The sequence below is a fragment of the Acinonyx jubatus genome, chromosome B1 (assembly GCF_027475565.1).
Source record: "Acinonyx jubatus isolate Ajub_Pintada_27869175 chromosome B1, VMU_Ajub_asm_v1.0, whole genome shotgun sequence".
Classification (NCBI taxonomy): Eukaryota; Metazoa; Chordata; class Mammalia; order Carnivora; family Felidae; genus Acinonyx; species Acinonyx jubatus.
The window spans coordinates 49,165,958-49,193,834 of record NC_069382.1 but is presented as its reverse complement, the minus strand read 5'-3'; the positions used below and the strand labels follow the sequence as shown (position 1 = coordinate 49,193,834).

General features: G+C 35.1%; 1 protein-coding gene across 10 annotated transcripts in view; it reads right to left on the bottom strand.

The window, feature by feature from the left end:
* Positions 1-27,877, bottom strand: part of HMBOX1 (homeobox containing 1) — a 193,118-nt gene that overhangs the window by 41,236 nt on the left and 124,005 nt on the right. For all 10 annotated transcript variants that reach the window (XM_027069701.2, XM_027069728.2, XM_027069735.2 and 7 more), the window contains 2 exons: positions 22,049-22,159; positions 10,658-10,811 (listed from right to left, as the gene is read on the bottom strand). In XM_027069701.2, the coding sequence (XP_026925502.1) occupies positions 10,658-10,811; positions 22,049-22,159 (265 nt within the window). The remainder of the gene's footprint in view (positions 1-10,657; positions 10,812-22,048; positions 22,160-27,877) is intronic.

Sequence of the window (27,877 nt, the reverse complement as noted above, 5' to 3'; positions counted from 1 at the left end):
ATGATATTTTCTCCTCTTGTGAGTATGCAAACTACTGGAGGTAAGCTTACCTCAGTGCTAGCACATAGCAGATGCTATAAAAATAAATGATTAAGTATTAGTCAATTATCTATTCTATTTTATCCATTCAAATCTAGCCAGGTCCTCTTTAAATTTGTAACAATAATCTTTTTTTTAATTATGGAAATTTTCAAATCTATACATGTTTGTGTTTCTGAGTGTTTCACTCGCCTCATTTAAACAGGAAGCATGTCACCATGAGGAGAACGCGAGTTGGCAGAGAGAGCAAAGTGTGAAATAATTGTTTAGGATACTGGGAAAGACTGAACCAGGTGGGTATAGTATGAATGTCTGGCAGAATTACAGGCCCACTTGAGGTTCATGATCATGAATTTAAAATGAGATCAGTCTGCAGAGTTTAAAGTTTTCTCTAGCCATATTTAGCTACAAAAATGCAGAAACAGTATAAGCAAAATGCAAGACGTGGATTTGACCAGGGTTCACTGATACACTGTGGCTTTAACTGTACCTGATATAATGATGCCTCCTAAATCTCCTTTTCTAGAGACACTGAGATCTCTTAACATCTTGACATGAGTTCGCAAAGTTCTAAGTGGAAAGAACTTAAATGGAAAAAGAACACTGGCTCAACACCAGTTATGAGGAAGGCATTCTACTGTGTGCTTTACATACATGATCTCATGCAACTCTTCTCATAACAGCATCTCCCATTTTATAGAAAACTGAAATTCTGAAGGATTAACATAAAATGAAGCTGGGACTAAACCGTAAATCTGTATGACTCTGAAGCCCATCCGCTTTTTACTGTATCGTAATACTTAACTCTTCTTTTTCTAAATATTTCAAATATTAAGAGATGTTGAATGATTTGCCCAAAATCAAACTATTTTCTAAAGGTACAGATTCTGTTTCCCAGAATCTGTTAAGTTCTCTTTTACACCTCCTGCTTTGTCATTTCTATGTTCAGTCTGTAACTAGGTTAGGTTGTTCTTTTCTTCCACATTTTTTTCTTATACCTATTACCTTCTATCCATTTTGTTTGCTTTGATATTATCCTTTGGGCCCTCGTCACTCATGCATAGACTAACAGCTTCCTAGCTGGCCTTCATTTTTCCCACTTCCAATCCATTTACATGTAGGCTAGTCATACTTCCTTCCTCTAATGCTCTTACATAAAATCTGTAAATAATAAAATATATATAGTACAAAATTTTGAAGATTAAATAAGGTCAACTGTCATACAGAATTATCAGTAAGATCAATAATTGTATACAAACTGTATATACTTATTCAAATATAAGATGCCTTAAGATATATGCGGGCAGGTACTACAACTTAACATTTATTTAAATTTTATTTACCCTTGGCTCTAGGCATCTGGTATGTGTTCAAATACATACTTGATTGGCTGATTTCTTGCCTATCTTCCATACTCTTACTAATATTATCTAACAGACGATTCTAATCAGGTACAATCTCCTTTCTGAAAAAGCCTGAACACCAAGCTGTGGTAATAAATTAAGCATGGGACTTATTTAATTATAGCATGCACAGTATGACTAAGTCCTGTATAATCAAGGTAGAGATGCTCCTAACGAAAAACTCCATGTTCTGCCACAAAGAACTTAGTGAGAATCTAATATTATAATACTCTTTTTCTCCTTCTCTAATTGGTGAACTAGAATCTGTCATCCATCAAAATGCAACCAAAATGTCATCATTTTGTTAAAGTCTCTTTCCTCTGATTGTCTGCATCTTATGGTCCCATAAACTCAAGTACCCATTTTCATAATAGCATTTATTCCTCAGTTCTGTAATTGCTTATACTATAATGCTCCGCTATATGCTTACTATAATGTAAAGGAATATATTTCAGGGTAACTAAAGAGTTGATGAGGGAAAGTTCTTCTTTATAGAAGAATTAGCTGACTAATGCAGAAGAAATGAAAAAACTGGAAGATAACCATTTAAAAATTTTTTAATGTTTATTTATTTTTGAGAGAAAGAGAAAGAGCGCATGAGCAGGGAAGTGACAGAGAGAGGGAGACACAGAATCTGAAGCAGGCTCCAAGCTGTCAGCACACAGCCCGACGCACAGCTTGAACCCATGGACTGTGAGATCACGACCTGAGCCAAAGTTGGATGCTTAACCAACTGAACCACTCAGGCACCCTAGGAATAGAACTATTTTGTAACCCCTTATTAAAAAAGTGACTAGGAAAAAGTCATTAGTGGATGACACAACAGTGATTCTCAATCCTAGCTGTACTTTAAAATCACTTGGGAACTTTTCAAATATACCTCTGCCTATGTCCCTGTGGTCAGGGGTAGTGTCTCACTGATATTTTTAAAACCTCCCACGTGCTCCTAATATGCAGTCAAAATTAGGAATCACTGCCCTAAAACTATTCACTAGATGGGGAACTTACTAATAAGTGGATCAAGATGACAGAACTGAATCCCATGGTTAATCCTATAGTTACTAAAAATGGGACAACCAGACATAATGTGCCTCCTTATATGATGTACTAGTAAGGACAAAGTAGCCAAAAGAGCTAAACCAAAATCGAATGAGGACTCTAGATCTAACTACCACTCTACAGAAAATATGAGGTGATGTTAACAGACACATAAGAGGATGTAATTGACCAAACCTAAAATGTGGGAAATTCAATACAACAAATGCCTTAGTATCTTCAACAAATGAACAACATGAACAAAGTGTGTGTGTATGTATGCGTGTGTGTGTATGTATGCGTGTGTGTGTGCATGTGTGTGTGCGTGTGTGTGCATTCACACGTGTAAGGAACTGTTACAAATTAAAAGACTCAAGAGACACATCTATCAAATGCAGCATGTATAAATACTTTTGATAAACAAGTGAATGAATGAATGCAAATTGAAAGACTCAAGAGACATATCTACCAAATGTAGCATATATAAATACTTTTGATAAACAGGCGAATGAATGAATGAATGCATGCATGCATGCATACTAAAGGAGAAAAAGACCAATCATTATAAATAATAAATTCTTAAATCTTATACTCTGAAAAACAGGGCTGGGTGTGGAAAGCAGGGTTAGATGTGGATACAGAAGCAAAATAATTTTGATATGGGAATGAGTAAAATCTGTTTCTGTCACTGTCATATAGAAAATCTTCTAAAATATTTCAGTAGACTTAATGTTTGCTTTTTAATTTGTATTTGTATTTGCCTTATGATTTTGAGTAAAAAGAAAAACAAAAACAAATTATTATGGGGCAAATATACCCATTATTTTCTTTATTGGGGATGAGTTACAGTTGTTCTGTATCACAGCCATCTAATAAAATTTTCTGCAGCGATACAAATATTCCATATAAAATTTTCTGTGATAGAAATACTGTCTAAAACTACAGTCAGTAGCCATACACAACTAGTAGGTACTTAAATTGTGGCTAGTGTGACTGAAGAATTGAATTTTAAATTTTATTTCATCTTAAGTAATTTAAATTTAAATAGTCACATGTCACCACCGTATCAGACAGTGCAGTTCTAGATGACTACATCTCTCCTCTCCACCTGCAATGTTTGCCCTTTTCCTTTTACTTCATTAACTCCTACCACATCCTCTATTATAATATCTCACAGCACCATGAACCTTTCCTTTCATACATGTATTACCATTGCAATTTTACCTCGATTTGTCTAATTATCTGTTTAATGTCTGTCTCTCCAAGCTGATTGTAAACTCCAAGACTGAAGGAACTATTTATGCTCACACCATTGCATTGTATAGTGACATTTGTTTATTTGTTAAGTAAATGTTATTAGATAACATTGTGTAGTTGAGGTTTTTGGTAATGAAGACATTTATTTCTCATAATTCTACATGATTTGATCCAAAATTTAGATCTTTAACACACATACAATATATGTACAAAAGTAGAGAAAACTGTACTATGAACCCCCAAGTAAGTACTACAGAAGCTATAGAAACCATCAACTTACAAATACTACTCTTGTTTGACCCACACCCTTGCCTCTGCCTTTCCACTTTGTGTTATTTTGAAGTAAATCCCAGATATCATATCATTTCATCATATTACATATTTCTAAAAGACAAAAACTCTTTTATAAATGTAGCACCACTTACATACAAGCTACCATTATCATAACTGAAATTAGAATCATCATTTATCCAGTGTATCAAATTTCTTTAATTGGCTAGTACATTTTTAAAAAAACACTTGAAATAACTGAGTTATTATATTCTTAGTATCTCTCACATCATGGATTTTGTTGACCTGAATTCCTCATAGTATTGTTTGACAGAACTTTAATATTTCCTACCAACCTAGAGCTAGACCTACACACTTGATTTGATTCAGGTTCACTTTTGTTAGCAGAATACTCTATGTGGGTGGTGGTGTTTACATCCTCCAAGAGGTATATAATGCCTGATTGTCTGTCTTTTTGTTAGCACCTATTCATGATCATTGTCAGATCTATTATTTCATTAGGAGTTTACACAATGAAGATATTTTAATTATATTATTCCTTTTTCATTTATTAGTTGAGATCCTTCATTAAAGAAAGCCTTTTGGTTAATCAGGGATAAAGTTCATATGTGAAAGACAAGTTAAATAGTTCTTTCCTTTTACCACTTTTAAATATTTAGTTGGTTCTCTAACATTCTCTTGGGGTGACCAATAATTTTTTTAGTAACATTATTATATATGGATTTTTAATAAGTTTGTTGTGCTTCAATCTATTATCAATGGTAATAATAATAATGGTAATATAATTCAATGTTCAAATTACCCCCATCTTTGGAAGGGGGAGCCTCTTCAAGTTAGCTCCTGAGTCCCTTTGGTATTACTCACTTATCTGTAATGGCCTTCTTGCTTTAACAGGATCTCTACTCTTATCATGTATATTTCCTGTGCCAAGTCTAGAATCAGACATTTCTCCAAGGAGTGCTAATGGCACTTATGACCACACTCTGTGCCCTAGGACTGCTAATGTCTACTAAGCTGATCACTGTTCATGGGTTGTTTGAGTTAAGCAGAGATGGAAAATACACCCCCTCCTTTTTTCCAAGAGAAACTATAACAAATTCACATTCTTATTTATAATTCATATTCAAGATTTTGGGATTTCCCACCAAAGTATAGCTGGCTTCTTAGCAGATATTGGCAAGCTGATCCTAAAATTCATGTGGAAATACAAGGAATCCAGAATAGCTGAAACAATCTTAAAAAAGAAGGAAGTGGAAAATTTGTATTTCCAGATTTCAAAATTTACTACAATAAAACAGTAATCATGACAGGGTGATATACAGATCAGTGGAACAGAATAGAAAAGAAGAGATCCTTCACATTTTTAGTCAACTGATTTTTGACAAGGGTACCAAGACTAGTCAGTGGGAAAAGAATTGTTCTTTCAACAGTGTTGGGACAACTGGATATCGCATGCAAAAGAATGATGTTCAGTCCCTAACCTCACTCACATCAGATGTAAAAATTAACTCTAATGGATCAAAGACCTAAATTTAAGAGTTAAAAGTACAAAACGCTTAGAAGAAACATAGAAATAAATCTTGTGACTTTGATGTAGGCATAGCTTTCTTAGACAAGCCAATAAAGGTGCAAACAACAGACGAGAAAATAAACTGGACTTTATGAAAGTCAAAAACTTGTGTACTCCAAGATCATCATCAAGAATGTGAAAAGACTACCCACAGAATGGGAGAAAATATTTGGAAACCATGTATAAGTGACTTGTATGTAGAATACATAAAGAAAACTTACAATTCAATATACAAAGACAAATAACCCAATTTAAAAAATTGACAAAGGATCTGGATAGACATTTCTCTAAAGATGAAATACAAATAGCCAATGAAAAGATGCCCAACATTATTGGCCAGGGAAATGCAAATCAAAACCACAGTGAGAATCTACTTTGCACACACTAGGAGGGTAGTAACAGTAAGACAGATAATAAGTATTGGTGAGAAACTGGAACCATCATACAGTGCTGGGTGGAATGTAAAATGGTACATCTGCTTTGGAAAACAGTCTGGCAGTTTTTCAAAAGGCTGAACACCATTACTATATGACCCAGTAATTCCACTAGTACACAAATTTTGTTGACGGCAGCATTAGCAATGACAGCTGGAAAAGGGAAACAACTCCAAATGTCTATCAACAGATGAATGAATAAATAAACTATGGCATATCTATACAATGGAATATTATTTGGCAACAAAAAGGAATGCAGTATGTCAAACCTACAACATGGATGGACCTTGAAGATATGCTAAGTGAAAGAAGTGAGTCACACATGGCCACATTTGTATTATTCCATTCATATGAAATGTCCAGAATAGGCAAAATCTACATTCAGAGAACGCAGATTAATGGTTATGTAGGGTTGGGGGAGAATGAGTGGAAAAGGAGTGACTGTTACTGGATACAAGGGCTTTTTAGGGGGTGAAGCGAATATTCTAAAACTGATTATGGTGATGGTTGCATGACTGTAAATACACTAAAAAGCACTGAATGGTATACTTTACTTAGGTGAACTGTATCTCAATAAGACTTGTTAAAAGAATAAATTCGAGATAAATTTCTATATGCACACACGTACACATTATAGTGTTTTACTTAATTATTTTGATTTTATGTTTATATCTGTTTTACACCAAAAACTTTGATTCCTAGGAACATTAATTATGATTGTCTTATTTATATCTGTATCTATACAAATAAAAATAGCAACTGGGTAACAATATTAATATTATCAAATTAGTAAAAACAAGGTAAGATTTTTTTGTAGTTCTTCTTATCCTAAGCTGTATCCCACCAAGAAGCATAGTCAAAATACTGTGTTATAAAGTTATTTGATATAGGTTATGAATGTTTAAGTCAGTGAGGTTTGTTTCATTATATTTTAGGGGTCACCTTCCCCCCCATTTCAACTTAATTTTGTTTTATAAATACATAAAATATTTACATGGTTACAATGTAAAAACAGGGTATATTTAGAGAAGTTGAGCTTCTATTCTTGTTCCTTCTGTTTTTTCTTTCTCTTCTTCTATTGGTAGCCGTTTTATTTTATGGTGTATTCCTTCATTTTAAAACAAATTATAAGCAAATATATAAATACATAAATGATAGCCAACTGTATACAACAGACAAAAAAATGTTTTTTTTAAACATTATATTCTGGAGATCACTGTATATAGAAAAGTATTTATTCCAGTAGTTACAAAAATGTAAAAAAGCCTTACGAAATATTTAATAGTGATAGTACAGAAGGACACAGTATGATTTTCATTCTCTAGGAAGGAAAATTCATTCCTTTTGTTGTGGCATAGCACTCTATTATTTGAGCCTGCACATCCAATGTGTGGGTGCACTATAATTTAATTACCCAAGTCCACCACCCATAGACACACCGGTTGTATTCAATATTTTGACATTATTGCAAACAGGGATGCTGTATTTATATTTTTGTCAGTTTACCTCTGGGATAATTTTCTAGAAATGGGAATGCTGAGTCAAAGGGCAAATCTGTGAATAACTGTCCCTGATAATGTCAAATTCCTGTCCACAGAAGTTGTTCCATTTTGCATTCCCCACAGGCAGTATGTGAGAGTGCCCATTTCCCTACAGCTCAATCAATATGAAAATGTTATGGAACTTTTGGATTTTTGCCAGTGTGATAGGATAAGAATAGTATCTCAGTGTAATTTTAATATGAATTTCTCTTAGTATGAGTTAAATTGAACATCTTTTTATATGTTCAAGAGCCATTTGCATTTGCTTTTCTGCTGATATCTTTAGTTTTCTACAGAGCTGTTGGTCTCTCTCTTATAAAAGCTGTTTATACATCAGGGATAATAATATGTGGCCAATATTTTTTCCAATTTTTCTTTTGTTTTTATTTTTTCTCCCCAAAGTTTTTTTCTTTTTCAAAAAAGTTTACTTATTTATTTTGAGAGAGAGAGATAGCAGAAGTTGGGGAGGGGCAGAGAGAGAGGGGGAGAAAGAATCCCAAGCAGGCTCGCCACTGCTAGTGCAGAGCCTGATGCAGAGCTTGAGCCCATGAAACCATGAGATTGTGACCTGGGCTGAAACCAAGAGTTGGACAATTAATCGGCTGAGCCACCTGGGAGCCCCCTCGAAGTTTATCTTTTACTTTATGTAATCAAATTTATCAATCCTTTCTCATATTTTGGATTTTGAGTCCTAGTTAGGAAAAACTTCACCATTTCCAGGATACCCATACTTTCTTCCATTATTTATATGGACTACCTTTTTTGATTCATCTGAAATTTGTCTTGTGTACGGTATGAAGAATGGAGTGACTTTCACTTCTAACATATTTGAGTAACCCTAGTACTTTGCTGGATTTACAGTCTGTGCATAAATATTTATCCACCTATTCAGTGTAGGAAAAAACATCACACATTGCTCTGAGGCTAGGGAATTTTATATTCCATGTTAGAAAATAAAAAGTTCCACTTTCACAAAATGAAATCATTCCATGATCTTCTGTACTAATGCTATTAAATACTTTGAAAGGCTTTTTGCGTTTCTACAACTACTGGAATAAACCACATACTTTCTTACTGGTTGTGCCAAGTAAGATAAAATTAAACCTAAGATAACCAATTCCTGGATACACTTATTAAAATTAAGGTTAAAAATGAAAATTAAGATTAAATGGGAGTCTTACATGGGGTAAGTGCTCAATGTCTTTTTAACTGAAATTTAATTAGTGTGATTCCATGGGTAGATTTTGTTGCTTTGGGAAAAAATAAAAAGAATCGCAAAGCTTATGAGGTTCAATTCTGAAAATGTATTAGGAATATCGCCTATCATTATTAATATTATCAATTTTATTATTTTTCCCATCCCTAATATTATCAATTTTAAAATTAATCTCGCCTCATACAAACATTATGTGATAAATGTATATTGGTATCTTTATGAGTAAATTAAATGGCTGAATCAGTAGCAAAATTAGAACTTACACCAACTAGAAACTAATACCAAAGCCTACTTTGTTACCAAGAGGAAAAGGTATAGTACCACAAATAATTTTTAAGTTTGGTATTATTTAAATTTATGTGTGTTATGTGTAAGTTCTGAGGAAATTTTTTAATAGAATAAAAATTTTTAGATGAAAAAAATAAAGCAGATTATAAACGTCAGGTCTCTGGGATGAAAATGTCTCACTCTTCTATTTTAACTGCTCAAGCATATAAGGATTTGTTATTCAATGAATGGCCTCTACGCTAATCTACAATAGACAGAGTGAGAAAAGTTATAGATGATAACATCAATGAATAATCTATAGTCTCATTTTGGCTACTGGATCCAACATCCTCATTAAGCAAATCTTTTAATTTCAACCTAATCACAAGAACAAAAAACATGGCCTCAACTTCGGCATTTTAAATCTCCTTCTACTTCAGGTAGTGATGTCTAATGAGCTGGGAGATAATCAGGAAATAGGCAGGAAGAGACATGACAGAAGTCCAGATGATATATTAAAAACCCTCATTTTATAGATAAAAGTTACTGCTTAGAGTTTGTGAGCTGCACAAAGTTGCACAGTTGGTTAACGGCAAAGCCAAATCCAGGTTTCAGGTCTTTGACTCGCAGTCAAATGCTCTTTCCAGTTTGCTGTTTGACTGATCAGATTAGACAATTGGGGGAAAAAAGGTGAAGCTGGCTCAATGTCAATATGTATTCTATGTCAACATTGTATTCTATGTAAACATATTCTATGTTTAACTTAGAAGTTAAACCCAGTTTTAAACGTTCAATTCCATTCTTTTCCATTATTGAAATTATTGAGAAATCTCAATTTGAAAATTCAATTGTTTTTACCTTTGCCTAATATATTCTTTTTTCTATATATGTATTCTTGGGAACTAAATAGTTTTTAAGTGGAAATTATTACCTTATTGAATATAAAACTCTCCATCAAAACAGAATTCCATAAACATTACTTTTAGGTAGGAAACTAAAAGGGCAATTCTACTACAGGATCTACCCTAAATATACTGAACATTTAATAATCATATTTAATTAATCTATACCATTTTGGATAGAAAAACAGAAGCTAAGATCAAATTCCAATCTAAAACATACTGAGTATACTGACTATGGATAAGGTACTGGTGCTAGAGTCAGAAGATAAAGTAACAAATCAAAGTAAAAAACAGTATTTTTAACTTTTAGGACTGAGCTCATTTAGGCCATACTCCTGATTGAAGGAAGTAAAATCTCAGTGGCCTTCTATATAATTATTCAATATTTCTGATGAAAATAAGACTTCAAAGAGCATTTCCAAAATAAAATATAAAGATCTAAACTCAGAAAAAGTCTTCTAAAGTTTCTTAAGTTACTGAGAACACTATTTAGTTATATTCATACATGTTAACTCCAGTTTTATGAATTATAAATGGTAAGATCTTATTTCAATAATATAATGTTTATAACACCCCAAAATATATTTTGAGATAGAACCTACATCCCAAATTACTCGTCTGAAATGGAAACTGTCCAAATCTATCTGAAGTTTCTCTCTTTCCTAAGTTTGGGACATTGATCACGGGAAAGGAGACACATACCTTTCCATGACAGCGAGGCACTCCTTTCTCCAGGTAAATCGACTCCCTCGTCGTAGTCGGAAGGTGCCAGATGTGGCAGAGACTGGGGGAGGTGTTTGTCTCCATTCTGGGTCCTCTATTGGAATGGGGGCTGGTCTCATACTTAGTGTAGCCCCTGAAACAAACAAGACTGTTTAGCAAAATACCTTGCAATTTATTAAAACCAATGACAAATATAATCATGAAATCAACAATAAATTTTTGTCCTTCTATTGAAACTTGTGAGCCAAATACATTTGCTATTTACATTAAAAAAAAAAAAAATCCCCAGGGTCTCTCACAGTGCCCCATGCCAGTGCAAACTGTTGCCTTGAAACATTGCCTGGCTTCTGTGCCACAGGCTACCGGCACTGAAGCATGGAGAAATAAAAATTTTGCCCAAACTAAAATCCAAAGGGGAAAAAAACTCTCCTTAAAAAATTCATCATTAATTATTTTAAAATGTCAAAATTTTTTGGTCGCTTGTCATTCATGTCATTTTTTGAAACAAAGCCCAAAATCTCTCTCTTTAGGGGAATAGGGAAGTGTTGGTCTTTGAACTAGTGAGAACTTAATTTTCCTTAAAACAAATGTTTATTTATTTATTTAAAGTTTATTTATTTATTTTGAGAGAAAGACTGTGAGTGTGAGTTGGGGAGGGGCAGAGAGAGAGGGAGAGAGAAGATAATCACAAGCAGGCTCTACACTAACAGTGCAGAGCCCAACGTGGGGCTCAAACCCACGAACCTAGAGATCATTACCTGAGCTGGTATCAAGAGTTGGACGCTCAACCAACTGAGCCACCCAGGCACCCGTTTTAATCTTTTTGAACAATATACAATACATTTCAAAACTTTTCATTACCACTCAAAGGACTTTTGTTATTGAGAAAATGGAGCCCTTAAAGGATGTATGCAGGTAGAAGATGAATTTAAAATAATCCTAATTATTGTAAACTCTTAAAGAAAAAAAGTTAAATATAGCACAAAGGCAGTAAGGTAGTTTTTGACATGATGTTAGTCTATTAGGTAACTAAATTAGATCTCCAAAGGTCTACCACCTCTTAAAGCTATACTATTTTCTGTTACCTCTTGAATGTAATAAAACCAATGGGGAAAAATGTAACTGGGATATTTTATTAATTTAGACTAGCCTTTTCTCAAATAATGAACTTCTGATAATGCGTGTATTCACCATTCGCCAACCCCCCCCCCCCCTTCTTTTGGCTTGCTATAGACTTAGCTTGCTATAGAAGCTATAAATAAAACAAAACAAAAGAGCAATACTGTCTCTGAACTCTGTAGACTTATTTCAAAGAATTTAAATATAACTTGGTATGCATTCACAGAGCTCAGTCCCTGGATCTCCCATTGTTCCTTCATTCTTTATACTGTTAAATTCATCTTCCCAAAGCATAATTATGATCACAGCATTCCAGTGACCAAAAGCCTTCAAAAAGTTCCCTCTGCCTATGGAATAAAATACAAACTCTTAATCTAGCCCTAGAAAGGTTATAAATTATTAGAATTATGTGGAATAATGTACATATTAATAAATATATATTTATTTCTTCATAAAAAGAATATTTTTATTTTATTTATTTACTTATTTTTTTTTGAGAGAGAGAGAAAGAGACACCATGCATGTGCACATACGCTGGGGAGGGGCAGAGGGAGAGAGGGAGAGAAGGAGAGAGGGAGAGAGGGAGAGGGAGAGGGAGAGGGAGAGGGAGAGGGAGAGGGAGAGGGAGAGGGAGAGGGAGAGGGAGAGAGAGAATATCTTAAGCAGGCTCCATGTTCAGCACTGAGCCGGATGCAGGGATTGACCCCATAACCTGACCTGAGCTGAAATCAAGAGTTGGACGCACAACTAAGTCACCCAGGTGCACCCATACTTTGTATATTGTACCTTGTAATTAATACCTTGGGAAGTGTTTCTACTTCACTACATATAGATCTCTATGTAGATTCACCTTAATAGCTATATATTTATATGCATTCTCTTATACAGAGGCTCAATATTTTAACCAATCTTGATTTCCCTCTCCAAACCTGCTGTCTTACAGTCCTTCCCATCTGAGTAAATAGCATCCCTATTCTTCAAATTACTCAGTGCAAAATTCTCAGATTCATCTTTGACTTCTCTATTTCTCTGACATACCACATATCCAGCCCATAGCAAACCCTGTCAATTTTATCTTCAAAGTATATCCAGGCTCAGATCAATTTGTATTACCTCCACTAGCTTTAGAACAAGCCAGCATCATCTCTCCAAAGCCTAACTTCCTGGGATAGTTCCAAAGATGGCCTTTTACAGTAAGTCACACCTCTTGGTAATCATGCTCTTGAATGTAAGTTTGTCCTGTGACATGTTTTGACAACAGAAAACGGAAACAGTTCAAGGCTAGGTAATAAGAAGCCTTGCGGCTTCTTACTAGATCTCCCGCAATGCTGGTTCTGGGAAAAGTCAGTTGCCATATAAGAAGTATGACTAACCTGACCCTATGATACTGTAAGGAAGCCCAAGTTAGCTACATGGAGTGAAAGATGCCTGGTCAGGGGTGCTTGGGTGGCTCATTTGGTTAAGTGTCCGACTTCAACTCAGGTCGTTATCCTCACGGCTCATGAGTTCTAGCCCCACATCGGGCTCTGTGCTGACAGCTCAGAGCCTGGAGCCTGCTTCCGATTCTTTGTCTCCCTGTCTCTCTGCCCGCCCCCCACCAAAACTGGCTCTCTCTCAAGAATACAAATGAGAAAAAAAAAATAAAACAAACAAAAAAGATGCCTGGCCAGCTCCCAGGTGCCACAATTGAGGAAAAAAAGCCATTCTGGACATTCTAGCTACATCAGATACCATGTAGAGAACAGTATAACCCAGCAGACAGAGAGGAATAAAACCTTAGGCATATAGTACCAATATAGCCGTGTGGCAGTCAGCCTCCAAGATGGTTCCAAAGGATCCCTGCCTCCTGGTATTCACCCTGTTGTGTAGTTCCTTCTCATATTATACCAGGATTAGTCTGTGTGACCAATAACATGTGGTAGAAGTGATGATACATCGCTTCTGATATCAGGTTATAGAATATATATACCATGGTGTCTGTCTTAGGTGCTCTACCTCTTAGATGAATGACTTGCTTGGGGGAAAAATAGTTGCCAGGTTGTAAGGACACTTGGGGAGCCAGAGGCGATGCCCCATGTGGCGAGGACTTGGAAATCCCTGGGCAATAAGGAGGAAGGAACTGGGGCCTGCCAACCCTCACAAGAGTGGCCTTAGAAGTAGACTGTCCAGTTAGTTGACGGCTCAACTACAACCTCATGAGAACTCTGAGCAGAACCACCTTAGCTAAGCCACTCCTGGATTTCTGACCCAGAGAAATTGTGAGATAATAAATGTTTGCTGTTTTTGGCTGCTACGTTGTAGGGTAATCTGTTGCACAATAATACAAAATAAATGTAAGACATTGCAACCATCTCCAGTTGTTTATTTCCCCACATTCCCCAACATACTCAGGATTAGGAGTATTACTAACTATTCACATTTACAAATTTGGCAGGCAAAAAAAATTTCCTTTAATACTGAGATTTTACTATTAATGAGTATATTTTCTTGTTTACCAAAATTCACATAACTTTTCTTGTGAATTTATGTCTTTTGCCTTTTCTTTTGAGTTATTCACCTTACTGGTGTGTTAAAACAACACCAATTGCTAGTTACACAGATTGCAACTTTTTTTCCAGTTTGTTATTCACCATTTATCTTTATTTATGGTGTGCTTTCTGATCTTAAATTTAATGAAGTCAAATTTGTCAACCTCTTCTTTTATGGCCAATATGTTTTGTTATCATTCAGAATATTTTTACAGACCTATTGTTTGAACCCTCAATAGATATGATTTCCTATTGTGTGTGAAGTAAATATTTACCTTCTTCCTCAAATGGACAAATGTATCATCACACAATGCTTTAGAGATTCATGGCTTAAATGTAGGCAGACTATGGCTTGCTGCCATAGTTTAAATAAAGTTTTACTGGAACACAGCCATACTCATTCATTTACATGTTAAATTTACATCAAAGTTTTACATTTACATTACATTTGCATCAAAGTTAACAAAGTTTAGGCAAAGGAAAAAATATGGGGTTGGAGTGTTTCAAAGTCTTTGCATTTTCTAAATGCAAGCAGGGATTACAGAATAACAAGGGCTCTAGAATCTACCTAAGTTACATTATATAAATTTTGTTCAACAGCCATGATAGAAGGTTCAAAACAGAGCCAAGCAGCTATCAAGGCTGATCAAGATGAGGTAAAAACAGACTGGCTAAGGCAGTAGTAGGTCCTTTCATCCAAAGCCTGGCTTCTGGTAAAGGATAAAGTTTCAGGGCTTCAGTGGATGAAGGATGAGGAATAGGTCAATAAATTATAATTAGCAGTCCACATTAAAACTATGGCATGCTTTCTTAGTTGAGTGATAAATGGGTATAAATAAAACAAAGAATACAAAGATGAGGTTGAAGAAAAGAAACTAACTGATAATAATGGCTCTTTCTTGGTATTGGGGCTTATTGGTCATGGAACTATGCTTCTTTATAATATTCTGTATTGTCCAGTTTTTCTATAAAAAGGAAACTTAGGTGAAATAAAATTGGTCACAAAGGAAAAAGAAAGGGAGAGAGAATGAAGGAGGGAAAAAAAGAAGAGATGAAATTAAGTAGTGACCTGGTTACTTTAAAATAAATCAAGGCAATTTATAATTTATGCACAAGGTGGAAACTCTGGAAACTCTGTAATTTCAAACTTGTAAATATACTGATTTGAAACATTACTTTTGATGTTTTTTTTCTTGTTCCTTTTTCTTTTTCAATATAGCAGTATTTAAAAATAGCACAAGCAGCATTCTGGAAATACTCCAATAAACACAGATAGATTTATTCTAGAAACCTTAGTTAATCTTGCTTTAGTCAACATGGATGGAGAGCAATGAATAATCCAAGAATTATTCAAAATTCTGGACTCTGACAGAAAAATACAAAGATACTAAGAATGCAGGAACAATGTATGTAAGACTCTAAACCCCTCTGAATATAGGAGTTCTAGATTAGCTAAAGAACCCACTTTTTTTCCCTATGGGAAATGTGTACCTATTTTCTTTATAGAAACATTTTTTTCTATCTTGTATCTGGGCTCTCATTAAGAACAAAATTTTGCACATTTATCTAGCAAATCTAAACCCAAGAGGAAAAGGAAAAAAACCTTTTCCTAATTTGCTAAGATCATTAGATTTTGATAAATGTTTTCTTTGTATATATGATAATTTTCTTGCTTATCAGGTTTACTTTTGGGTGAGCTTTTGCCAATCAACTAACAAAAGTATGACTACAACATACTATCCCATTCAGAGAAACTAGCTTCTTCAAAAGCAATTTCCCATTGTCCCCTATGTCACACACGTGATTTCCCCGACGCTCTTGACACTGCAGTAGTGAAGAGAGAAGGCATTATTTCTGCTCTCCAAATTTATTTTACTTCATGTGCTCCCTGCATGAGCCTCCTGGCAAATTTTATTTGTTTAATTTAGAAATAGGCAGAGCAGTACCACGAGCCAAGAGGAACTCAGTAAACCCTGTCTGCTATAGCAATGTTTAAATTAGACAAGGGAAAAGACTGCTGAGCTTAATTTGATTAAATAAAGGGGGGTTTGATGTCAACCACGGTGAATTTAGTACACACTTCTTTAAAAAAATAGGTATTTTCTTGTAAATGTTTTCATAAGAAACAAGATAAAATGTATTTGATCAGTTTCCATCAGTCCATTTTATTCATACTCCTTGGCAGGCTTTGGGATATGCTGGGAAATTCTAATGATGCGTCTGTTATCAGAGAACTACACTGTATCTATATCAACTGGATTATCAGTAAAAACAACCTAAATATCTACTCTATTCTTTTTCTTGCTGAGTCTACTTAAAAAGAGACTAAAAAACAAACAAACAAACAAACAAACAAAATCTTGTATCCAAATGGATCCAGAATGAAAAGGTTGAAAAAAAAAAAGAACTTCAGTCAAGGTAATATAGAGAGAAATGATCTGAGCCCAAGAATAGAAGGACAGAATGTACAAACATTTTTTAAATTTATTTTCTAAATACTTATATTTAGAAAAAAAGCACTTTTCATCTTAATGATTTTTCTTAATTTTGCATTTTCCCCCCAGAATATATGCAATGGGATGGTACCATTTCCCTTTATTCTGATGAGCAAGTAAAAAATTATGATATAAAAGAACTTATCAATAAACAGGTCTGGACTATGTGAACCTAGGTTCTGTAGTTTTTATATCTTGAAAGCTGTTAACAAGGCAGGTTAATTTCTTTTTTTTGCCTCTCTCTCTCCTTCCCTCCCTTCCTTCTTTCCCTTTCTTCCTCCTTCTTTCTTTTCCATGAAACTTTGTATGTACTTTTTGAATATATAGTACAGGTACAAAATTGATAAAGATACAAAAGGTTATACAGTTAATAGTATTCCTGCTACCTTGTACTCCCAGTCTCTCTGAGCCTCCACAGAACTTTTCTTAGGTCCGAATACAGCCTGCTAGAGATGTTCTATGTTTACATAAGCATATACATGTGTGTATGTATTCCCTCTATATAAATGGCAGTATACTCTAATGTTTTCACCTTACTTTATTCACTTAAGAATTTGATATTTCTACATATAAGTTTAACTCATATAAAGCCCTCTTTAAAAACTAGCTATTTAGTCTCCATACTATTCCATTTTATAGATATACTATAATTCATTTAACTGGTTCTTGATTGAGAGGCATTTAGGTAGATTCCAATCACCCCTGCAATGACCTGCAAAGAAAATTCTCATGTACTACAAGCAACTAATGACTGGACAGTGCATAAGCTATTTTTAGGTGTTAACATAATTTTAGTTCATCTTATCTAAACAGAATAGTAGTTTCAAAGGTCCATGAAGAAAAAACAATACTAATTCTTCAGCTACAATCAAAGGTTATTTTAAAGTCAACAAAGATGCATTTATACCTAGAAAGAATTCTATACCATATTAGCTCTTATATTAAAGGTGAAAATGCAATGAAAAACTTCCAAAATTAACTTTCAATCACTAACATCCAATTACTGTTCATGCTATGAAAACTACCAGTTGACAATTATAAACTTATCCTCCTCTCTTCAGCTAACTTTAAATTTTGTCCTACAGAAAACCAGACTAGAAAGAACTTGGAACCTATATGGATTTGGTTTTCAAATAAAAATAGGAAGTCCTTTAAAAAGGGGACAATCAGCAATACAACTTCATTGAAAACCAAATGTACATAATTAAAGGAATTTAGTTTTTTATTATTTACTTTTAAGTAAACTGTACATCCAACATGGGGCTCAAACTTACAACCCCAAGATCCAGAGTCACATGCTCTACCAAATGAGTCAGCCATGTGCCCCTAGGGGAACTTATTTTTAAAACGAGGTACTAGCTCCATAAAGAAACCAATTCCTTATCAACAGCTGGATGAATGCTATTAGTGTTTTCCCATTTTCCTGTTTTAATGCCCTAGTTCCACCTTCCTCCAATTTCCTGATAATGGTTTAGTGGAACTCTGATCCCAAGACAAACTGAAATAAAAAATAAGATAAAAAACAAAACATTTTTTTTTTGTTTTTAGTGATTATTTATTTTTGAGAGAGAGAGAGAGAGAGAGAGAGAGAGAGAGAGAGAGAGAGAAACAAAGCATGAGCAAGGGAGGGGTAGAGACAGAGAGGGAGCCACAGAATCCAAAGCAGGCTCCAGGCTCTGAGCTGTCAGTACAGAGCCCAACGTGGGGCTTGAACCCATGACCTGAGCTGAAGTCAGATGCTTAAATGACTGAGCCACCAAGGTGTCCCTCTTTTTTTTTAAGTTAAGAAAATTTACTTTTACAAACCCTTGTGTAGAGGGCTTTCAATAGAACACAGCTAGGGAGCTGCTTTGCTATGTAGGAAACCTGGACCCAGAAGCAGGTCACCTACGAATGGTTTAGCACCAGGTTCCCCACCAAAGTGCACTGCGTGAGGGGTGAGGGGTGGTCCCCTCTCCAGCCGACCCGTTTCCTGACCTAGGGGCTCTCTGTACCCCACCGGTCCTGACCCCAGGCTGTATTGCTCCATCTGGGCAGGATTCTGACATAGACACATTTAATCATAATCCCACAGATGGCAGCTTTGTCCCATTGGCTCCTCAGCCAAGCACTCGACAATTTTTAATAAAACAGCTTCAGAAGAACACTATATCACCCCAGTGCTAAAAACTGGACTCCAATAGTAGTATTCCACAGTCAGCAGTGCTATCAGATCAGCTACAACAACAAGGCTGCGGTGGCCTGAGAGCTGTACCTTAGTCCCCTTCCTCTTTCTGGTGAATTTATTTTCCTGGCATCCTAGTCTCCTCCTGGAATTAGAGCTCAGCCTTGAAATCCCAGAGATAGGAATGTAGCCTCACCAACTGTGATGATATGTCAAGGCACTGTTCTAAGTGCCAATGCAAGAGACAAAAATCCCTTTTCTTATAGAGGATGAATGCCTGACACAGTTGACTGGTATTTGTCCTTCAAATTCTTCACTATTCTGCCCTATACATTTTGGAATATCTTGACAATCTCTCTGGTGTTCCCTCCTGGCAGACAATTGCTGAGATGTGCCAGCTTTATGAACCCCCTAGGTATAGCTCCTTATTTACCTACCTGAACCTTTGTTATCAGCCTAAACTGCTCTATTAAGCAGACCAAGTGCCAAGTTTTTGTCATTCACCATCTGATTTGCTTGTTGTATGTGAGTCATGGATGAAGTGATGTCTTTGGGAAGACTGCTTAGAGTTGAGTTTTAAGTGTTGCTTCAAGTATGATTTTATCTTAAGACTGTCTAATAGGGGAGCCACTAGCCACATGTGGCTATTGAGCACCTAAAAGTGGCTGGTTGAAAATGGTGTGTGCTTCAAGTGTAAAATACACTTGAATTTCAAAGAATCAGTATAAAGAGAAAGAAAAAGAGAAAGAAGTCTCAATAATTTTGAAAAGTATCGAATTAAACTTGAAGTGTCAATATATCTTTGCTAAATAAAATAGATTATTAAAATTAATTTTAGCTATTTCTTACTTTTTAAAATGTGGCTACTAGATAATTTTAAATTACATGTCATTTGCATCGTATTTCTATTGAATTGTGCCCCTTTAGAACATTTAGCTAATGGCAGCAACAATAGAGTCATTAGTTTGAGAGATCTGCTTGCCTATCTACCTATCATAAGAATACCTAAAAATGAAAGTTCTTTGCAGAAAAACTGCCAGCTAATAAATGTTGAAGGAATACTAAATAAATAAGATCAACACCATTTTGCAATCCCCAACAGAATAACTCATTAAGTAAGCATCATCAATGGATGCTAAAACCATTAACAAAAGTTTGCTGTTCATCCAGTGACAAAATGATACCCTACAAATTATTTACAAATTGCAAAGACAAGATCCAGTGGTTCTTACTTTAACAAATGATCGAACTTAGCATATGAACAGTGCTACAACCTGACATTACATAAACCTTGATACATGAGGTAAACGTTACTCACAAAGCATTTTGCCCCAATGTTTGTGAACATTTTCAAACATACAGAAACAAAGAAGAAATTTTATGATGAAAATCTATACTCATATAACATTGTACTCATTTACTTTATCACATTATCTACCTCCTTATCTACTTTATTTTGATGCATTTCAAAGTATATTGTAGACATTACTACATGCCCTCTCTAAATAATCTATGAAGTATTCTTGCCAAAAATGTTTAATTTGAATCTAATCAAGCCTCTAATCCTAACTTGTAGTTTACAGGAAATACAGGCACTAGAGAGGAATAATTTAATTGACCCTAAGAGGAAAGAGAAAAATGCAGAATATGGGACATTCTGTAAGGTTAGAGAGTTTAAAAAGTTTATGTTATGAAAAAAAAAAAAGTTTGAGTGACCAGACTTAAGAGTCTAAAGAGATATGACAAATTCCAATTTGTCAACCTAAATCAGATACTATTTGATTTAAAAAAAAGACATTCTTGCAACTAGAGAAATAGGAATATAAACTAGATGTTTGTATCTATTATATAACCATAGGGGCTGTGGTTATTCAGGCGATTATTCTTTTATTCAGGAGAGGAATGCTGAAGAGAAAGACAGGTGTATACATGCATATACATAAATAGATTTTTAAATTTATTCATTTATTTTACAGGGATAAAGCAAATACAGCAAAATGTTAACAATTATTGTATCTAAAAAGAGGGTAAACAGGTGTTCACTGTGTTGGTCTTTCAACTTTTCTGTACATCTGAAACATTTCAAAATAGAAACTGGGGGAGGGTAGATAAAAAAAAAATCCATTGCAGAGATGTTGATATGGTCTGTCTATTTTGTCCTGCCTGGGCCTTTCAGATCAGGAATGTGATCTTTAAAAAAACAAAAACAAAAAACTTACCACTCAAATACACATAAATATGTTTTGCAACAGTATTTCTACCTCAGAGTCAATACTATTATTAGCTAAGTCTTCAATATGCAATATTCCAACTGATGATTTAACCTATAATAAGTAATGGCTTTAATGCTGTGCTATTACAGAATACAGCTCAATCACAAGGCTAACCTTGAGATCAGGCTCGCTGCCACCAGTCTGTGTAGTGTGTAGATTGATACAGGCTGTCATACAACATCAGACTCTATATACCACTTGTCAAGGGTACCCTACAACAGATCTTGCCTACTCCTGGCAACTTCAGACATAAAGGTTCTCGCAATCTTTTTTCCTTCAGATTTCATTCTACTTTCCAACCTATTACTGCTGCCAAAGTCATCAGGGCAGTTTCAATCTAAAGTCCAAAGACATGCTCATCATCCAGGTAATTAGAAATAGAAGATCATTAGCAGAGATCACTGGATACAGTATAGAATAAACTAAATAAAAGTATGAAATTAACATTATTAACTAAAGTAACATTTAGAAAAAAAATAGATATGGAATCTTATGTGTGAACCTATAGTTGAAAAAAGAAATCAGCCACTGCTGCTTTCAAACTATGGTTAGAAAAAGCATATAACCTGGAAACAAAGAGGTGCCTTGGAGGAAGGAGTGAAAAGGACTAGTATTAGACACTAAACTAAAAACTGATATAATCAGGGCTTAGGTTTTACAGTTTAGAAGGAAAAAGGAACAACAGGAAAGTATGAAACTACCTTAGTGAAGACAAGTCAGCATACAAATTTAAAAAAGTAATTAATTATAGTCTTGTTTCAGATGCAATAAAATAAGGAAATGATATTTACCAGGGTTTGTCTTCTCAAGTTGATACCATCGGTAAAATGCTCTTTTCTTCTGTTCGCTCAGGTCTGATCCCTGCTGCAACAGCCAATGAGAGATCCGGCTCTGACTGATCCCTGTGTAGAAAGAGAAACAGCTGTTGCGGGTACTGAAATTACAGGGAAGCTGAGGGCTATGTCGGTCCTAGGTTAGTGGGTGCTTTATTCTCTGTGTTACTCTATAAGGAAGCAACTCGAGCAAACTCTCTCCTGATAAGACTTCTTTGTAAAGGCTGACTGCCCGCCCTGGCTAGAATATACTCAGCAATGATCTACTAGAGGTGAAAGCATTTTATTGACTGAGACTTGAAAGTGGTCTCTAAAATTAATCTATAAGCTAGGTTCATGTGAGATAAATGAAGAGATTCCTAATTAATAGTTATATGTCAGAAGTCTATTAGATTTGTGCTCCTTCTATCACCACCTATACCCCAATCCTGGTTGAAAATATTAGAACTTTTACCTGATACTGAGAAGAAAAACAAAAAATGAAGCCAGCAAGTTTTGCTATTCATTATAAATACTGATGAAAAAGATTTAGGGACTGAGAAAGGAGAGGTCATGAAAACCTTTTCAATAAGGTTTCTGGCTTATTTGTTAATTTACGTAGGTGTTTTCAGACGTGTTACTATTAGTACAGGTAATGAAGAATTGAAAGAATTTTAGAATTAAGCTGCAGGATGACCTCTTAAGAAATCTCAAGAGGTAAAGACATTCTTCTAAGACACAGACTTATAACAGTAAAAAAAGTGAATAGAATATAAAGCAGTAGTTTTCAACTACCTCCAAAAAGTTCCTGACAGCAATTAATTAGAAATGTGAAAAACGTCCACATCTGAAAGTAAAAACACATGTCTAAAACTTACTAGTATGAGAATCATGCTTCTTCTGGTCATTGTAGCTATTCCAAAATGAATAATTCAATATACAACTGGCAAAAGCAAAGAATAATAGGAAAGATAAAACTCTCTTATACACTCATAAGGCATCTTCCAGAAGACCCTTCAGTTCTCACAGAGGGTTAACAGTACCTAAATTCTCCCAAGGAATTACTTATGGTAACTGGATAGTACCGAATGCCACCTGTGCCAACACCTGTTTAAAACCATAATGCACAATAGGAAGGGTGCTATCATGGAAGTAATCACACCTCCTAACATGAGAAGAAGCTGGAGGTCTGGTGATCACATTTAACTCATTAAAAGCAAGCCCTGGAGTTTCATACTTTAAAAACCAATGTTAATAGAATATTTCAGGAAACCAGGGAAAGGAGATTTGTTAAAAGAAAGGTTGGGGTTCGAAGAAAATTTCTCTGATTGGAAATACCCTTCACTTTCAAGGGTGAAAGTCAAATAGGTTCTAAAACCTAAGTGATTACATTATCAAGTAATTCACAGTTTTCCAGTGGACTGAAGATGTATGTGATGCAGGTGTTGGCAGCTAGCACTGTATGCTTGTTCTAAGAGAATGCAAATTATTCTGGATAATTAAATTGGCTGTGTTTAGCAATGCTTTCACCAAAACTCTAGTTTCAGATATTATACTACCTTTTACACTACTTTTAAACAAGATGAAAAAAACAACCATTTCCCACTATGAAATCAAAATTGGTTTTCAGGTCATAAAACGAAAATATTTAATATGGATTCTTCATATTGGCACCATACTACTCGAAACCAGACGTAATTTGAGAAAAATCTGTTGAGAAAATAAAAAAAAGAATATACAGAGATTCTGAAACTTTCAGTATTAAATCTGCACACAGATCACAGAGCCAGTAGATATTGGAACTGTCCAGGTTCTGGTGGTGCTGTAGTGGAGGAAGAGGGAAAAAGCCCATCAAAGGAGATTAAATTATGATCTAGTCACATAATAAAATATTGGGCAGACTTTTTTTTTTTAATGTTTATTTATTTTTGAGAGAGAAAAAAAGAGAGAGACAGAGCATGAGTCAGGAAGGGGCAGAGAGAGCCAGAGACACAGAATCCAAAGCAGTCTCCAGGCTCGGAGCTGTGAGCACAGAGCCCGACATGGGGCTCAAACTCACGAACTGCAAGATCATGACCTGAGCTGAAGTTGGTGCTTAACTGACTGAGTCACCCAGGCGCCCCTGGGCAGACTTTTAAAAATATTCAAAAACAGCCATCAAAAACAAATAATAACAAACCAAACAAACAAAAAGGCATCAATACCAAATGGCTGGCAACAACGTACAATATATGGAACTCTCATACTGCTGATGGAAGGGTAAGAAGTCAGGGCCACTTTGGAAAACAACTGGGCAGTATCTACTAAAGGTGAATAAATGCATACCGCATGACCTAGTAATTTCTTTCCTTGATATACAGCAATTTGTACATACTCAATAGAAGTGTGTGCAAAAGGCATGTACATCTTGTACATGTACAGACCCACAGGAGCATTTATTCATAATGATCCCCAATCTGAAACAACTCAAATGCCTATCAACAGAATACATAAAAATAATGATTTATACATTCAACTAGAGACTACCATACCAAATAGCAAAAGGATAAACAAACCACTGCTATATGCAACCATATGAATAAATCTCACAAAAATAATATAGGCCAAAAAAAGTTAGATGCACATAAAAAAGTCACACACAATATATGACTCAATGCATATACAGCTAAAAAACAGACACAATTTATCTATATGGGTGGCAATCAGAATAGTGGTTACCTACAGTTAGGAGAGGCAGTATAAAGAAGGGTTATGTAGTGATTGGCATCATTACTGATCTTGATCTGGGTGACAGTTATATGTGTATATTCACTTTATAGAAATCATTAAGCTGGACACTTTTTACTGAATATTTCAATTAAAAAAAAGTTTGCCCCAAACATTTTCAAAATTGTAGGCAATGTTTAAAGGAATACATTGATATGTATCAATACGGAAAGATGCCCATGAATAAATGAAAAAGTACATAGTTTTATGAATGTTTTTACATAATCTACATTGTTTTGTGAAGTAACAAAACCTTATATATAGAAAGATACACAATAGGAATTCAGAGTGGCATATTTTTCATACATTGTATACCTCTACATTATTTTCTTAATCTTTCTACAAATATGTATTAGTTTATTTTATATTTAGCCTTTCCTTATAAACACTACATACTTTGTTGGTTGCTTTAAAAACACTGTAATGATGCTAAACAACAGAGAAGTGCAAAAAGAAGTTAATTTCAGCCTTCCCTCACCAATTCCACTGAGGTAAGTAATGTTAACTGTTAATTTATGTTGTTCCACAATTTTCTCCATATGTAATTATTAATTTATAAAACAAAAGAAGATAATAAAGAATATCCTCCTGTCTAGTCTTTTATGTGTGCAGATAATATACAAAGAACTTCTTCCTTGTAAATTTAATTCATTTTCATATACTAAATACAGGAAACAAAGTAATAAAGCAAGTAGTTTTTTCCAGAAGAGGTACTACAAAAGCTGAGTATGTACAATAACACATTTCACAGTCATTTTTCTTGGTTAGCAGCTTGCTGATAGGTGAGGTTCCTGTAACATGCATCCTTCTGTGGCTGGTCCATGCCTTTGGTCCATGGTTCAGTTGAGTTGGTCCATGCTTCAACTGAGGTAGGTGTCAGAAAGCCCTGCTGCTTTTGTCTGCTTTGGTACTCCTTCTTGGGAGAAAAACTCCCTAACTCCCCTCCCACTGCTGAAAAAAATAAAAAGTCATTCTCCACATGTTTTAGCTCCTCATAACCCCTTCTCCACCTTTCACAGGGTAGAAGAAAGGAAAAATTTACATATAACTTTCATACACTCAAAGACTACAACTAACCCCCATTAATTTCTTTCCAATAAGAAAGTGATGGATCAGAAAGGACAAAAAAATGCCAGTCTCATGCACATTCTTTTCTGAGCTTCAGCTTTGTCATGCTCCTTCCAGTTCCTCGAATGACACGCTCCCTTCCACTAGAGGGCTCTCTACCACAACCCAATCTGGTCAAAATCCCTAATGCTACAATTTAAATGTTCTCTCTTCCTTCCGCTTCCTGTGGAAAGCCACAACTACTGACCACTCCCATCATCTTCATCTTTGAAATGCCAGATACAACTGCCCAGTGCGAGTTTTCAGTCAGCTTCAGGGACTGCTTTGCTAGCTCCTTAAATGCTAGTGTCCCAAGGGTTCCATCTCTAAGAATATTCTCTTACTCTACACACTCTTCCTTTGGTCATCTCAACTGTCAATAATTGTGACGTTAAAATTCTAAGTGTCGATGACTTCCAGAGCACCAGACTGTTATTTCAACCATCTGCTAGATAGTTTCATGAAATTTTGCCACAGGTATTCAATATCATTAATTTAATTCATTATCCTCCTCCTTTAAATCTGCTCTTCTTCTGTGTCCCCCCCCCCTCAATTTTACCTACCATTCTATTCTTTCCTCCAAATCTCACATGCTTACTATATCCAATCACTTCTTAAAATTCTCTTTATGTTCTCTCTAATTCTCATGTCTGCAGTTTGGAATCTCACCCCCTTTTGCCTGGAGAATTGAAACAACTTTGATACAAGAACAAGCCATCTAAGATCCACAAAGTACAAAATCCTCATGATCAGATCTTTTTTATTACAAGATCATTGCACAGTTGAAAAAGTAAAATGTGATTCTTCAAGTAATTTTCTACCTGAGAACTGCAGTCATCTCTATAATTTACCTTCCACAGTGTAACCAGAGTTGTATCTCAAAAATTTTAAGTTAAAACACATTCTCCATAGGGGCGCCTGGGTGGCTGAGTCAGTTAAGCATCCGTCTTCAGCTCAGGTCATGATCTCACAGTTTGTGAGTTCGAGCCCCACGTCGGGCTCTGTGCTGACAGCTCAGAGCCTGGAACCTGCTTCAGATTCTGTGTCGCCCCCTCTCTCTGCCCCTTCCCTGCTCATGCTCTGTGTCTCTCTGTCTCTCAATAGTAAATAAACGTTAACAAAAATAAAATAAAAAACGCATTCTCCAAAAAAATAATTCACTAACATGCAGAAAAAAGTCCATCCTCCATCTCAACTTATCTCTTATTCCCTATCCTAGAAATATCCTTGTTTATTTGGCATGAAACTTTCCAGACTCTTTCCTATGCACTTATGTCTTTTAAGACATAAACATGTATCTGTATACATATATAGTTTTTAAAAAAAACCACACATTTGTAGTTATTCTATACGTAATAAGTAATGTTTCGCACATAATGCCTTGGAATTTTCTCATGTAGTACATAATGAATTTTCATCATTCTAATGGCTATGTAATATTCTACACCACAATCCACCTACATATCTACCTGTTATTGAACATTTCAGTTGTTGCTAATGGTTTAATTATACATGATATATACATGACATACATGATATATATATACACACACACACACACACACACACACACACACACATATACACACACACACGATACAGGATAATTATGATTTAATTACACATGATGATGAAATAAGCACTCTATGCATATCTCTGTGCATATGAATGGATATTTTAGGAGAGAGTCACAAGAATGGAATTTTTGATTCATAGTATATGAGCATTTAAGTTTGTGACAATACCAAAGAGGATTGTACCACATTTTATACTCTAACCAAGCGATGAGAATGTCTCCTTACATTCTCACGATTATTGAATACTATAAAACTTATTTTTGAAAGTCTTTCATTTTGAAATACATGCTCATTATAAAAAAAATTATAAGCAATCCAAAAGGAAAAAAATAAGAGGAAAACTAATTAAAAAAACAAA